The 14901-nt window shown below is 43.4% G+C and overlaps 1 protein-coding gene across 6 annotated transcripts in view; it reads left to right on the plus strand.

Moving 5' to 3' along the window:
* Positions 1-14076, plus strand: part of PDS5B (PDS5 cohesin associated factor B) — a 254196-nt gene extending 240120 nt beyond the window's left edge. For all 6 annotated transcript variants that reach the window (XM_039535243.1, XM_039535254.1, XM_039535247.1 and 3 more), the window contains 3 exons: positions 104-205; positions 3594-3735; positions 12467-14076. In XM_039535243.1, the coding sequence (XP_039391177.1) occupies positions 104-205; positions 3594-3735; positions 12467-12502 (280 nt within the window). In that variant the 3' untranslated portion in view covers positions 12503-14076. The remainder of the gene's footprint in view (positions 1-103; positions 206-3593; positions 3736-12466) is intronic.
* Positions 14077-14901: the final 825 nt, after the last annotated feature.

Consider the following 14901-nt stretch of genomic DNA (forward strand, 5'->3'; position numbering starts at 1 on the left):
TTCTTATAAGTGCATTCTTAAAAAACAAACAAAACAAAAAAACACACACCTTCGATATTAACTATAATTTGATATTTTGCAATTTGGGTCTCCCTCAAAACAGAGTAGAACCATCTGAAACTAGTGCAGTTGAATCAACACAGTCTACACCACAGAAAAGACGAGGAAGGCCACCAAAAACACCACCATCACAGCAAAAAAAGGGGTAAGTTCTGAATGTAACCTTCTGAATTTTCATCTAGCCTTCCTATTGAAAGGTCAGGCTTTATCCACTTGGAGACCATCTCAGTGGTTAATATTTTTTATAAAAGATGTGCTACAGTCTACAGAGAGTTACTATTCTTGAAGGTCTTAGGCACGTGGTTTGCCTCACTTCTCCGTAGCTACCTGTAGAACTGTAGGTATCTGAAGCTCAGTCAATATATATGACAGGAGTATGGTGAATAAAGAGGAAGAACTGGAAATATTCGTACATAAGCTAAATTATTGTTTAATTGGCATCACAGAGACTAGGTGGGATAAGTTTAATGACTGGTATATTAGTATAGAGCAGGGATGGCCAAACCATGGCTCATGATCCACATGTGCCTCTTTAACAGTTAAAGTGAGGTGCGCAGAGCCCACCATGCCCTCCCCCCCCCCCCACACCATTCTTCACCTACCAGACTGGCAGGGCTTCTGCCATGCAGCAAGGTGGTGGGGCTTGGGACTTCAGCCCTGCGGGGTAGCCCCAAGCCTCGGCTAACAGTCCTGAGCACTGGCAGGTGTGCCCAGCTCTTGAAGTTCTGAAGATTATCATATGTGGCTCAGGGAGGTGGTGGAATCTCCTTCCTTAGAGGTTTTTAAGGGATGGCACGTTGCATCATACAACAAGAATGTATACACTTGTCTGAGGTCCAGAAGGTGGTGAGATTGGTAAAATTAAAAGGGATCAAAGATCGGTGTGAAATCTACTGTAGACCACCAAATCAGTACAAGGAGGGGTGGATAAGGCAATTTCTAGAACAAATAACAGAAATAGCCAGAATGTAAGACCTTTCATTAATGCGGATCTTTAACTACACAGACATTGGTTGGAAAAGTTGTATGGCAAAATGCAAAATTTCTAGTAAGTTCTTGGGATGTATTGGGGGAAACTTTTTGTTCCAGAAAATGGAGGAAATAACCAGGAGGGCAGCCATTTTAGACTTGATTCTGACTAACAGGGAGGAATTGGTAGCGAATTTGAAGAAGGAAGGCAATTTGGGTGAAAGTGATCATGAAATGATAGATTTCATGAGTGTAAGGAAAGAAAGAAGGAAGAGCTGCAGAATAAAAACAATGGCCTTTAAAAAAAAAGGGGGGGGAAGGAGGGGCGCAAACTGGAATGTAAGGTCCCATAGGAAGAAAATCTAAGGGATGAAGTAGTTCACGAGACTCCGCAGTTTCTCAGGTTAAAGTGTTAAAGGCATAACTGCAAACTATCCCAGTGTGAAGGAAAGATAGGAAGAATAGTAAGAGGCCAATATGGCTACATAAATAGCTCTATAATTACCTGAAAATCAGAAAAGAATCCTACAAAAAGTGGAAACAGATGAATTGCCAAAGAGGAGTACAAAAGAATAGCACAAGATTGTAGGGGCAAAATCAGAAAGGCTTGAGCATGGGACATAAAAGGAAGTAAGAACAAGTTCTTTAAATACATTGGGAGCAAGAGACACTAAGGAAAGTGTAGGTCCTCTACTCACCAGGGAAGGAGATCTAATAACTGATGACATCAAGAAGGCTTACATCAAGAATGGCTGTTTTGCTTCAATCTTCACTAAAAAGGTTAATATATAAATAAATAAATATATGGAGATATAGAACTGGAAGGGACCTTGAAAGGTCATTGAGTCCAGTCCCCTGCCTTCACTAGCAGAACCAAGTACTGTCCCTGACGGGGTTTTTTTTTTTGGTTTTTGTTTTTCCCCAGATCCCTAAATGGCCCCCTCAAGGATTGAACTCACAACCCTGGGTTTAGCAGGCAGCGAACATAATGCCCATCTTTAAAAAGGGGAAGAAAGCATACATGGAATTATAGACCAGTGAGCTTGACTTCGATACCTGGGAAGATACTGGAATAAATAATTAAACAATCAGTTTATAATCACCTAGAGAATAATAGTGTTATGAGGAATAGCCAGTATGGATTTGTCAGGAACAAATTATGCCAAGCCAACCTTTTTGACAGGCTTACTGGCCTGTTGGATAGGAGAGAAACAGTAAACATGGTATATCTTGATTTTTAGTAAGGTTTTTGACACAGTCCCACATGACAGTCTCATAAGCAAACTAGGGAAATGTAGTAAATGTAGGGAAATGAAATTACTTAAGGTGGGTGAATGACCATACTCAAAGAGTAGTTATGGTTCACTGTCAAACTGGGAGGATGTATCTAGTGAGGACCTGCAGGGCTGAGTCCTAGGTCTGATGCTATTCAGTATTTTCAAAAATGACTTGGATAATGGAGTGGAGAGCATGCATGTGTGGATGACCCCAAACTGGGATGGGTTGCAAGCACTTTGGAGGACAGGATTAGCATTCAAAGTGACTTGGACAAATTGGAGAATTCATATGAAATTCAATAAAGAGAAGTGCAAAGTACTTCACTTAGGAACGAAAAGATCAGATTGCTAAGCAGAAGGGTTCATGCATTTTGGAGGTGACCACTCGAAATGATGTGGGCAATTGGGGGTTAGTGTTATGCATAAAGGGTTTGAAGTGGGCAATTAAGGGTAGCAGACCACGTAGTACACCTCTACCCCAATATAACGCTGTCCTCGGAAGCCAAAATATCTTACTGCATTATAGGTGAAACCATGTTATATCGAACTTGCTTTGATCCGCTGGAGCACGCACGCGCACTGCTTTACCGTGTTATATCCAAATTTGTGTTATATCGGATCGCGTTATATCGGGGTAGAGGTGTATATTACAAAATGTTGTAATAAGCCACAAAACCAGTGATTAAGTCCATGTTTTTTGGTGTCTAGCAAAGTTCCTAAGCATACCTTTTGAAGGTGTTGTGCAGGTTTCCCTTGAGGACAAGTATTGAAAGATCAGATATGGAGTGATTGCTTTGTGAAAAGTGTTCTCCCATGAGAGAGATGGTGCTTTTGTCTTTCATTTTATCACAAAACCAATGTACCTGAGAACCATGAAACCCAACAATATAACTGAGCTACAGCTATCATTTCGTAAGGGTTATTGATATGAAAAAAAAACCACCCCTTGGCCTGCAATTTGACTTAAGGTGTTGGGAAGAAAAATATATCCAATTTAAGCTCAAGATAAGTAGTCCTAAACGTATTAATGGTCTGTCCTCATAAATATCTTGTACTCCTGATATTTTATCCTGGAGTAATTTTGGTTGCAAAATCACTCAGCCTAATAGAATCTCTACCCTCTGGTTACAGATAAAAGTAGGTGGGCACTTACAGTATAAGTTTTACAGGAAGCAAATTAAGAACCACTGTTTAAAAGGCTAGCTGGAAGTTTTTTTCCATTGCAGAGTTTGTGTGCTTAAAGACCCATGTGCTGTAAAATTAATTTATTACGATTTTTAATTTTAGCCGTGCTGTGCGCACCAAACAAGCAGCAAGTAAAGAAAACGAATCTAGTGAAGAGATGGATATATTTCAGGGTAGTTCTCCTATCAGTGATGACATTTCTCAAGAAGAAGTAATGGAGGAAGGGGAAGTTTCGACAATCAGTGTAAGATACATGTGTTCTGTAGATCTATGTGGTACTTCTATTCCTAATGTTGATGAGCAAAAACTCACTTTTCAGTTTCTGATAGTGTATACTTTAGCTCTCAAGATATATTTATAAGTAGAGCTGGTGAGAATTTTCCATGAGTTTTTTGGTGAAAAATAGGAATTCTGCAGAATTGAAATTTTGTATGGGAAAATTGTCGATTTTTGTCAGACACTTTCAATTTTCCGTAAATTTCCAAAAATTTTGTTTCAAGACCTTACTAATCTCAGCATTTGCCTGAGCTGCTGTGATGCCTCATGGGGGTTGGAATTCATGTGCTTCTTACCTCCGTTCTTCTCCATGGGCAGGACACCCCAGCCAAACTGCATCTCCCGTGATGCATCACAGTCATGGAATTCCTACGATGCACCTGGGCCAGAGGGAAGGAAAGATTGTCAGACATCCTGGGAGTCCTGTGATTGTGAGGATGTGGTTCAGTTGCGGAACCTAGCCCCTGGGAAAATTGGGGACGTGATCTGACCAATAACTCCCATGAAGTATTGCAGTGGCTCGGGCATATACAGATTAATGCCCTGAAATGAAACATTTTGACATTTCTGAATAAACATATTCAGAATGTTTTTTGTTTCACTATAAATTTCAACATTTTGACTTTACATCCAGATTTGGGATGAAGACAAATGTTGAAATTCAGAATTTCCCATACAGTGGAAATCTTGTTTTTCAATTAGCTGTATGTATGAACTCCTTCAATATAAACCTCTACATCATAAATATTCAAATATGTACCTATATTGGTGATGTATATTTTTAAGTGGGTGTGCTTGTTTGCCTTGTGTGTAAGAGGATGTTTTAAGGTGGTCTTTTCATGATCAATGTCAGTAGCTGAATGTCTGAAATATAAGAGTGATAAAATATTTGTGTAATTTAGCTATAGTCATTTTTAACTTCGGTTTTTTTAATGGTAACACTAAAGCATGTATATTTGCATAAGGATTATATTATTTAGGCATCCTTATCTCTATTAACAATTTTTAAATCATATTTCCTAGTTTTCTGCCAGGAAAAAAAATGAGCCTTAATAGTTAAGATTAGGTATACTGGGGACATCAAGTTTTGTGTAGTGCCCAGCTCCTAAATTCAGTAGGAGATGGGGAGGTTTTTCAAGTTAAATTCCGGAGTTCTAGAAAGAGAGGAGTTGATAGTTTTTGAGCTGGAATAAAGGTCTTTCAGGACTGTATAATTTATTATGGAAGGTGGACAATGAGTGGCCAGAATAAAAATTGAGATAGGAGGCACTCCCTGGCTCAGTGTATTTCCTTTTATTTTTTTTTAAGCCCCATTCCTTCCTCACCTACATTCTATGTTGCCTTTTAAACTTTAAAGGAATTTGGCAGCTCTTTCCCCACTACATCTGAAAAACGTTCATTTTCCTTGTCCTGTGAAGCTGAGGAAGTCTGCATGTTAGGAAAGTGTCATCTACTATGATGTGCCAAGCAAACAGACTTTAAACTAAGATAATTTAACACTTATGGCTTAGTTTTATGTACTTACCATTTTAAATGCTAAAGCTTTTAAGCAAAAAATACTGAAGTACTTAACCATCTCAGTAAGAATGAAGTTAGCTTGTAGAAGAAGAAAATATTAAGAAGCTCAGTGAAGTCCTGGAATGACCCTAAATTCCAGGGTATTGGGGAGCTCCTGAATGTCCTTGAGTACATGGTTGACTGCATTCATCTCCAGAATTGGGAACCTCATAGGTCGGAAGAAGTGATTGAAAGAGAGATGCAGCCAACAACCCCTGGATCCTGAGGAGTTTATCGAGTCTTCAGAGATTTGGTTTCTGGGGTCTACTTAGCCTGTTGAACTCAAAGTATAATTTAGTATCTGTACGGCGGTAGCATATAGAAGTCCCAGTTATGAGTCATGGCCCCATTGTGCTAGGCACTGTAAAAAGTCATAACAAAAAAATTCTCCCTGCCCCAAAGAGCTTCAAACTAAATATAAGACAAGAGGAATAAGGTGGGTACAGATAGCAGGAGCATAAGGAAACAAAGATGCTACTGGTCAACATGATAGGCAGTGGTCTCAACATGTCAACTGCCCAGCCATTGTAAAGTTCTTTGTAGGTAAAATGTAGCTATATTTATATGGTATAAACCATATAAGCTACTTTAAGGAGCTCAGTAAATTGAACAGAAGTTCTTCTTTGAGTGCTTGCTCATGTTGATTTCATTGTAGGTGTGCACACACCCACGTGCGCAGTCATCGGAGATTTTTACCTTAGCGGTATCTGTAGGGCCGGCTGTGTCACCCCCTTGAGTGTAGCACTCATGCGCTGGTATATCAAGCGCTGCTGGCCCTATGCACTCTCAGTTCTTTCTTACTGCCTGTGGTGGTCAGTTGGAGTGCCTTTCCTTGCTCAACAAGGACTTGCGATTTTCCATATCTTGGACTTTGTGCCTTTAGGCTTGTACATCGTTATCTTTACTGTTAAGTACCTATTAAGTGTTGTAGTTAGAGTTGGGTTCCAGTGGGGACTTCACCCCCAGTGGTGCAAGTCCCAGTCTCCGGGCTTTAAGCAAGGCCACCCAGAGGATTCAGGGGGCTGGGGGCAAAGCAGGGGAGCTGCGGTGCTTGTACTTACCTGGTGGCAGTCCGTGTCTTTGGCAGCACTGAAGGGCCCCCTGCCACTGAAATGCCGCCGAAGACCCGGACCGCCACTGGGCCAGGACTCACGGGGCCCCAGCAGGGCCTGGGGCAAATTCCACCCCCCCTGCCCCCCGCGCACACACACACACAGCCCTGGCTTTAAGCCCTACAATACCTGTGACACACCTATGCCTGTTAGCAATCCCGATGGCAGCTGCCTCAAGTGTCTGGGGGAAGCACACATTAAAGAAAGGTGCAAGATTTGTAAGAACTTTTGGCCTTGCACCCAGAAGGAGAGGAATATCAGGCTCAGGGCTCTCCTTATAGAATCCGCCCGGCATAAGTTGACTAGCACCTTGACATCAGCGCAAAGTGCACCACCGGCACATTGCCCACCCGGCACCATTCTTCATCGCTGGTTCCTAAGAAGAGGGCTAAAAAACACAGCTCGCCGACAAAGAAGGTGGCAGTGAACAAAGAGCCTGCCCCAAGTTGCCCATCCACACTGGAGCCCCACAGTTGACCATCTCCTGCTGAGGCCGTTAGCCTGGGGAAAGGTCCTCCTCTGACTTCAGCGAGTGGTACAGGACCAACTTTCCTCCCGGCACCGACACCTTCATGAACTCAGGTGCTGAAGGAGCTCAAACCTCTGCCCATGCTGACAGCACAACCAGTGCTGCAGGCCTCAACTAAAGCTCCTCAAGCCAGTCGATAAGGTTCCCCAAAGAGTGGTGGAGCACTACCGATTCCTTGAGACAATGGCGCGCTGTCCACTTCCACACCGATGGACACCAGTACCATCGTCTAGATCATAGCAAACTTCTCTTCGGTCTCCAGCGTCGTGGTCGCCGCTGTTGCGATGTTATTCGCCAAGGGAAAGCCACCAGTCCCCCTATTATCGAAGTCAGCCGCAGTCCCAGAGGTCCTCGTCCTGACGCTGTTCCCGGTCACCACCGCCATGGGAATGATCTCCCTCCTGCTTTCAATTTCCCCGGCACTGCACCTGCTCGCCGTGCCGTTGGTACCGATCCCCAGGACACTGGTCTCCAGTGTCGGTGGTCTTAAGGCAAACTCGGGCCTTGACAGCCCTACTGTGGTCTCCAGAGGGTGGTTCATCCAGAACTGAGGGGTGTTTCAGCCCGCCGCCCCAACCTCAGTGGCGAGACTGGGCATCCGAGCCAGTGGTGGCATCAGGACAGTGATAAACAGGACAGTGGCCTGCTCAGTGGCCATGTTGGAATACCTGGGTGAGTCCAGTCATGGTGTTGTCCCCCTCGGCTTACTCGTCGGTCAAAGCCGTGTAGCAGCGATCATCGGCACCGGGCCCGGGGCCGAAGACGCACCTGGTGTCCGAGGTTCAGGAGGCTGCACCTACACCTAACTCATCCTCCCCAGCGGAGAAGGAGGAACAAACCCCCATCCACGGGTTCAGTACTCCTAGTCGTCCCCTGACGAAGCAGTTGGTGGGCCCTCCAGTGCCAGCCCTCCTGACGACTTCAAGGACCACCAGGCCTTGCTCTGGCAGCTGGCTGACAACCTGGGCCTGCAAGTGGAGGAGATGGCTGAGGAAGAGGACACTTTTCAGCATGCTGTCAGCCTTCACCACATCTGTATTGCACTACCCGTGCACAACGGGGTCTTGAAAATTGCCAAAGGCATTAGGCAGATGCCCTGTAAATACTGTACGTATTGACACACTGTACAGGGGAGAGGTGCTGTATATACACCTCCCACCTCAAAGCAGACTGAGAAAAAGTACTTCGTGCTGGCCAAAAGCTTTGAATAACTATGTACCCTCACTCCTCCTGGCTCGCTGGTGGTCTCTGCGGCCAATGAAAAAGAGAAGCAGGGGCACACCAACTCCACCCCATGAAATAAGGAGGTAAAAAGATTTGACTTGTCCAGAAGAAAAATTTATTCCACTGCAAGTCTACAATTTTGGGTGGTGAATCACCAGGCCCTCCTGCGCGGCTATATCTTCAGTTTATGGGACTCTCTCCATAAACTCAAGGACTCCCTCCCACAGGACTGAGCCCAGGAGTTTGTTACTCTGGTGCAGGAGGGCACCTTGGCAGCCCACCCTGCTCTTCAGATGGCATGGGTCGCGGCAAACTCAGCAGCCGGGGTGGTGGCGGCATCCGTGCCGGTTATGAAGCACAGCTCCTGGCTTCAGGTCGCTTTGATGGGAACGGTCTCTTTTCCAAGCAGATTGGTGTGAGGCTGCACAGGGTGAAGGACACCAAGGACACCCTCAGTTTGTTGATATCCACACAATTCAGTTGGCACATAAGCCATTCCTGCCGCCCCTGCTGTCAAGGTCCTGGCGGTCTTGCCCCGGACCTGCAATTAGGAGGGATGGGGCACTGCTTTTAGTCATTGCCACCCTTCTACTTCCCGCTCGCCTGCACAAGCCGGCCAGACCAAGCATTCTGCAGGGCTGAAACACTTGTTTTGATGGCACGATTGAGAGCGATGCCCCAGCCAATTCCCTGGGTCCACTACCTTCCTCAACCACCAGTTCCCCTACAGCTTGGCCGACCCTCTGTCCCACCCCCACCACTTCCCCGTCCCTCTTCAGGGACCCTTCTCATGATCAACTCCTTGTTCAGGAGGTCGAGAACCTCCTGTGTCTGAGGACTCTGTGGAGGAGGTTCCTCGGGACAAGAAAGGAAAGGGATTCTACTCCCAGTACTTCATAATCCCAAAAGCGAAAGGGGGCCTCAGATCCATCCTGGACCTATGCTTCCTCAACATGTCTCTCAACACCTGTCTGCATCTGGTGGGGCACATGGCTGCAAGCACGTACGTGGTCAGCAATGCTCGACTTCATCTGCGTCTGCTGCAGGTGTGGCTGGCCACTCTGGACAGAGTGGTCACAGTACCAAGCCACATCCTTTCGTCCCAGTTGGTGGTTGGACCCCAAGTCGGTGCTTCAGGGTCCAGACGCAGATCTGGGCTGGGGAGCCCAGCTGGGCGAACTCAGCACCTAGAGCCGCTGGCTGCTGGATGATCTGGCCCTCCATGTCAATGTCAGGGAACTCAGAGCAGTTCGCCTGGCCTGCCAGGCATTCTTGCCCCACCTGAAAGGCAAGGCAATGCAGGGTCCTGACTGACAATACCGCTACGATGTACTACATCAACAGGCAGGGAGGAGCCAGATCCTCAGTCCTCTGTCAGGAGGCGTTTAGCCTATGGGCTTCTGTGTGTGGCATGCCATTCATCTGATTGCTGCCCATCTGCCTGGCTCCAGGAACATCCTTCCAGATCATCTCAACATGACCTTCTCGTCTCACCACGAGTGGTCCCTCCATCCGGAGATGGTCAGGTTGATTTTTTCCAACAGTGGGGAACTCCCCAGGTGGATTTGTTCATGTCCAGGATGAACAGGAAGTGCCGCCAGTTCTGCTCCTTCCAAGATCTGGACAAGGGCTCCCTCTCGGACGCCTTCCTCATTCCGTGGATGGGGGGTGCTCATGTATGCTTTTCCACCAATGCTATTGATCCATAGGGTCCTGGTGAAGATCAAACAGGAGAGAGCAAGAGTCATCCTTGTGGCCCCGTCAGCACTGGTTCAGCATGCTGATGTACCTGTCAACAGTAGCCCTCTTCCTGTTGCCTTTTCGACCGGATCTGCCATCGCAGAACCACGGCAACCTGCTGCATCCGAACCTGGTGGCGCTGCACCTGACTGTGGGTGGCTGAATGTGGAGGAAAGAGCTTGTTCGGCCCGCGTTCAGCAGGTGTTGCTCGGCAGCACAAAACCCTCGATCAGGGCAACCTACCTGGCGAAGTGGAAAAGCTTTGAATGCTGGGCCTCAGAGAGGCGTGTCTGGGCCGAGCAAGCCTTTGCTGTAGGAAATCCTGGATGACTTGTTGCATTTGAAACTTCAAGGGTTGTCCTTTTCCTCCGTCAAGGTCCACCTGGCGGCCATCTCAGCACTGCACCCCCTGGTCCAGGGCGGGTCCCTCTTCGCCCATCCTATGATGGTGCATTCCTTGAAAGGGATGGAGTGCCTCTACCCACGTGTCCAGGAGCTGGTTTCCGCCCTGGGACCTGAACCTTGTGCTTTCCAGACCCATGGGTCCTCCCTTCAAACCCGTGGCTTCCTTATCTCTCCTCCTCCTGTCCTGGAAGGTCTCCTTTTTGGTCGCTATAACATCGGCCCATAGGGTGTCAGAGATCAGGGTGCTCATTTTGAAACCACCCTATACGTGCGATTTTTTTTTTTTTTTTTTTTTTTCAAGAACACGGTGAAGCTGCATCCTCACCCGGCTTTCCTGCCCAGGGTTGTGTCCCAGTTTCATATTGGCCAGGATATATTTTTACCTGTCCACTGCCCAAAGCCCCATGCATCAGATGAGGAATGAAGGCTTCACACCCTGGACGTCAGGTGGGCACTGGCTTTCTACATAGAACAAAACTGTTCCTTAAGTCAATGCAGCTGTTTGTCACGGTGGTGGATAGGATTAAAGGTCACCCTGTGTCCGCCCAGAGGATCTCGTCCTGGATCACGGCCTGCATCCATTACTGCTATGAGCTGGCTAAGATACCCTCGTTGGTAATTGTAATGGCTCACTAGACTAGGTCAGAGACATCATGGGCAGCATTCCCTGTACAGGTGCTGGTGCAAGAAATCTGTCAGGCCGCGACCTGGTCTTCCGTCCACATGTTCGTGTCGCATTATGCACTGACCCAGCAAGCTCGTGACGATGCTGGCTTTAGCAGAGGTGTACTACAATCTGCGAAGCTGTGAACTCTGAGCCCACTCCAAAGATTCTGCTTGAGTCACCTACAGTGGAATTGGCATGAGCAAGCACTCAAAGAAGAAAAAACGATTACCCACCTTTTCGTAACTTGTTATTCGAGAGGTGTTGCTCATGTCCATTCTATTACCCGCCCTCCAGTCCCTCTCTGTTGGAGTTGTTGGCAAGAAGGAACGGAGCGGGCATATGGCCAGCAGCGCCCAATACACCAGCGCATGAGCATGGCACTCAAGGGGGTGGCACTGCCGGCCCTATGGATACCGCTAAGGCAAAAATCTCCGATGCCCGCGAATATGGGTGTATGTGCACCTACAATGGAATGGACCTGAGCAACACATCTTGAACAACAGTTACAAAAAGGTGGGTAACTGTTTTTTCCCCTCTAGTTCCCATTTGTCAAAGAGCTGCTAAGCAATCCCTGAGTACCTGCCTGCTGAGTTTAGAAAGTCTGCAAGAGTCCTTACAGGCCTTAGAAGTTGATGTGGAAAATAGTATTTCTTGCTGGTTAGTAATATTTTCTCAGTTTGCTTCTACAGCATACATTGAAACTTCTATGACAGATAATTCCAATAATTTAAGTTCTGAGATATTACCAGTATCTGTAATTGTGCCAAGTTTAAGGCTTGTTACTTTTATGAATTTTAGGCTTGGCAGATCCAAGGAACATATGTGATACCAAGTTTAAATTTTAAACAGGTATTTTTAGTTCCTTTAAACTTTAGAAGATTTACTTTTAATTTTCAGAAAATTCGGTCTTTATCTGATTCTTAAGATAGGCACGAAAGTTTTTTGTTTTAAATTTGGGAATGATAGACTAGCATTTTTGTATCTAACCACAGGATTTAATCTCTCATGTAATTGCAAATCTGTGTAAACTGGGGAGCTGCAAACAATGCCTCCATACTATAGAACAGATGTAATTGCAGAAAAGCACAGTTTATAAGAATCAAAACCAAAAAATGCAAAGTCTTGCCCCAAAAACTATTTAACTAGTAGTTTACTATTTGGGCCAATTCCAAGAACTGCCCATCTACAGTTTTTTGGTAACTGGTATCTCCCAAAAAGAGGTGTTTTTTTTAGTAATACTAGAAGGAGATGGCCTAGGGAGCTCCTATAAATATATTATTTCATAGCTTATGAAGACTGTGTAAATTCATTGTCAGTCTCAACATTTTTCCCATAATGGAATACATTTACACATGAACTTTTTCAAAATAATGTATGTGCAGCTTTTCTTTAAAATAAATAAATTAATTAAATTTTAAAAAATAATTTATAAAATGAATCTCTTGACTCTCTCTTCAAATAACAGGTACGTCGCAGAACTTCCAAAAGAGAGAGGCGATGAGTAAGCATGTAATTATCCACGTTCCAAGGTGAAAGCTTTGAAGAATGTTCATAATTTGAAGCTTGAGACTGAATGAAGCTGTTAGTGCACAAAATGGGGTTGCTGAAGACAAAAACTTACTTTACATTTACTACCCCTACATTTGCAGTCCCTAGGTCACAAGCTTTAGCCACACACATGTTGATATCATTAACTGTGGATTTTTGTGAAGTGTAATGTGCGCTGCCTTTGTAGACATATGAACTAAAGAAGAAACGTGTAAATAGCCCTTTTTTAATGTTTCAGACTTCTGAAGTGCTTGTATAGCTTTTATCAGTGGCTTTAAACTGACAGTGCCCAACTGTTTATTAGATCTGTTGATTTAAAAAAAGAAAAAAGTTTGTTAGAATGGATCTCAAGCAATATCTGTCAGTGTTCATCTTTGTACTCTCCTTGACATTTAACTGTGGGAAAAAAAATCAGTTGAATAAATAGTGCCATTTTCTTTTGCCACTATTTGTTGGGGGGGGGGGGAGAAAAGGAATGATCTTTGTTTCCTTTGTGTATCTAATCTAGAGCTTACTTTTAAGCACCTACTTGTCATCAAAGTGCTAAATTACTTTCTTTTACCAGTGAACGATGTCCGATAGAATAATACAACATATTCAAATTGTGAAATAAGTTGTCTAGTTCACTTTACACCTCAGTATTGATGCCAGGCTTTTCTGGACTTCTAGTGGCATTGAAAATTCAGAAAGGATTTAAAATATTTTAATTTTAAAAATGTGTTATTAAATAATGTACTGAATACCCTATCCATTTTATCTTCCCCTATCAGTTTTTATTAATCTACTGTATCAATAAAATTCTGTAACTGAATGAGTTTTTAATAGTCTAGTATGTTAATGTGTATAGATATTTCCTCCTGAACATTATGTTCACACAGAGCAAATTATTACTACATTATAATATGAAATCTGATATATAAACATTATGAAAATACAGTTCTTATTACAATGTAAAGTTAATCACAAAGAAAAAAAATTTTATTGATGCAGTGTGTCTTTATAAAGCTGTTCTTGAGAGCCAAGTGTTTTGTATTTTATAGTGAGTTGCATGTTTATGAAAAATGTGCTGAAAATGGGATGTAATTTTTTTTGGAAACTCGTATCTAGCAGTAGTATATGGTAGGTTGCTTCATGAGAGCACCTTCTACCAAGAGTTTTATTGTACTTATTTTTTTGTGAGCCAAATTTTTTTTGGTATGAAGAGCTAAATTGTCATTGAATGACCAGCTGTAGGTCTTTGCAGTCAGGTATTCAAGATTTGAATGAAGCTCGCTTTTATTTAGTGCTACCTTAGAGTTGTTGAATTTTTGTTTGTTGGGTGTAATCTACAAAGAACGGAGATGAAATATGTAAGGCAGTATCCTGTGTGCAGTTTTACAAACTGTCTTTGAACCAAAATGTATAGGTTGTTATTTTATGCTTAGCCAAGCACATTTTTATAATTTCAGGTGCACTTCTCCCTCTGATTCCTTGCAGTTGATGTGAAAAAGATCAGTTTCTAACTTATTAAATCTTTATCTCATTGAATAATGGAGCATTTTCATATAACCCATCAAAGCACATGTTCTTAAGTTATATTGCAAGATAGCACATAGAGCATAGGGATGTGAGAGAGGATGATAGTGTTGAAACATGGTTTTACTGATTTCAAGACTACATCATAAGAAATTTGACTGTTTTCTTTTGACTTTTTCAATTTAAAATTTCTGTTGATTGAAAACTTTATTTTCAAAAAGTAGATTATTCTGCTTCTACTTAAGTTTTACACAGTATTCAGCTATTCTACAGTTATACCCATGAATACGGGGGAACTGCTGCCTGTAAGGGCAGTTAAAGTTGGTTTAAGTGACTGACTTTGAAATTTTCATTAGCACAACTAACCTGAATAGCTTATTTACACTTCAGCAGTGCAAATGCAAGTTTTTTATCCTATAAAATAAAATTTTAAACTTAACTTTATATTTTCTTCATTGACAGAATTGCACTGAAAACATTTATGGAAGATATGTCTTTAAGTCCATTTTATACAAAATATGAAAAACTGGTGTTGAAACTGCTGCGGGCTGTTGGTTATATGTCCATAAGCATGATTAGATCAAATTTCATTGAATATAGATGTACAACAACCGATCATAAAATATGATTAATGTAAATTTAAACTATAGTTTTGCAATTTAAATGTTTATTTTTTGGGTTATAGCGTGTAATTCATTATTACAATGGAAAACAGGTGCAGCAGATATGACATTCTGATATTCAAACCTCTTCTAGGTTCATCCTCATTTCCACATATAAGTAAAATGAATATTTTATGTACTAATACTGAGATCTGCATACAGTAGCTACAGTAGA

This window comes from Mauremys reevesii, linkage group 1 (assembly GCF_016161935.1).
Source record: "Mauremys reevesii isolate NIE-2019 linkage group 1, ASM1616193v1, whole genome shotgun sequence".
NCBI classification, from domain to species: domain Eukaryota; kingdom Metazoa; phylum Chordata; order Testudines; family Geoemydidae; genus Mauremys; species Mauremys reevesii.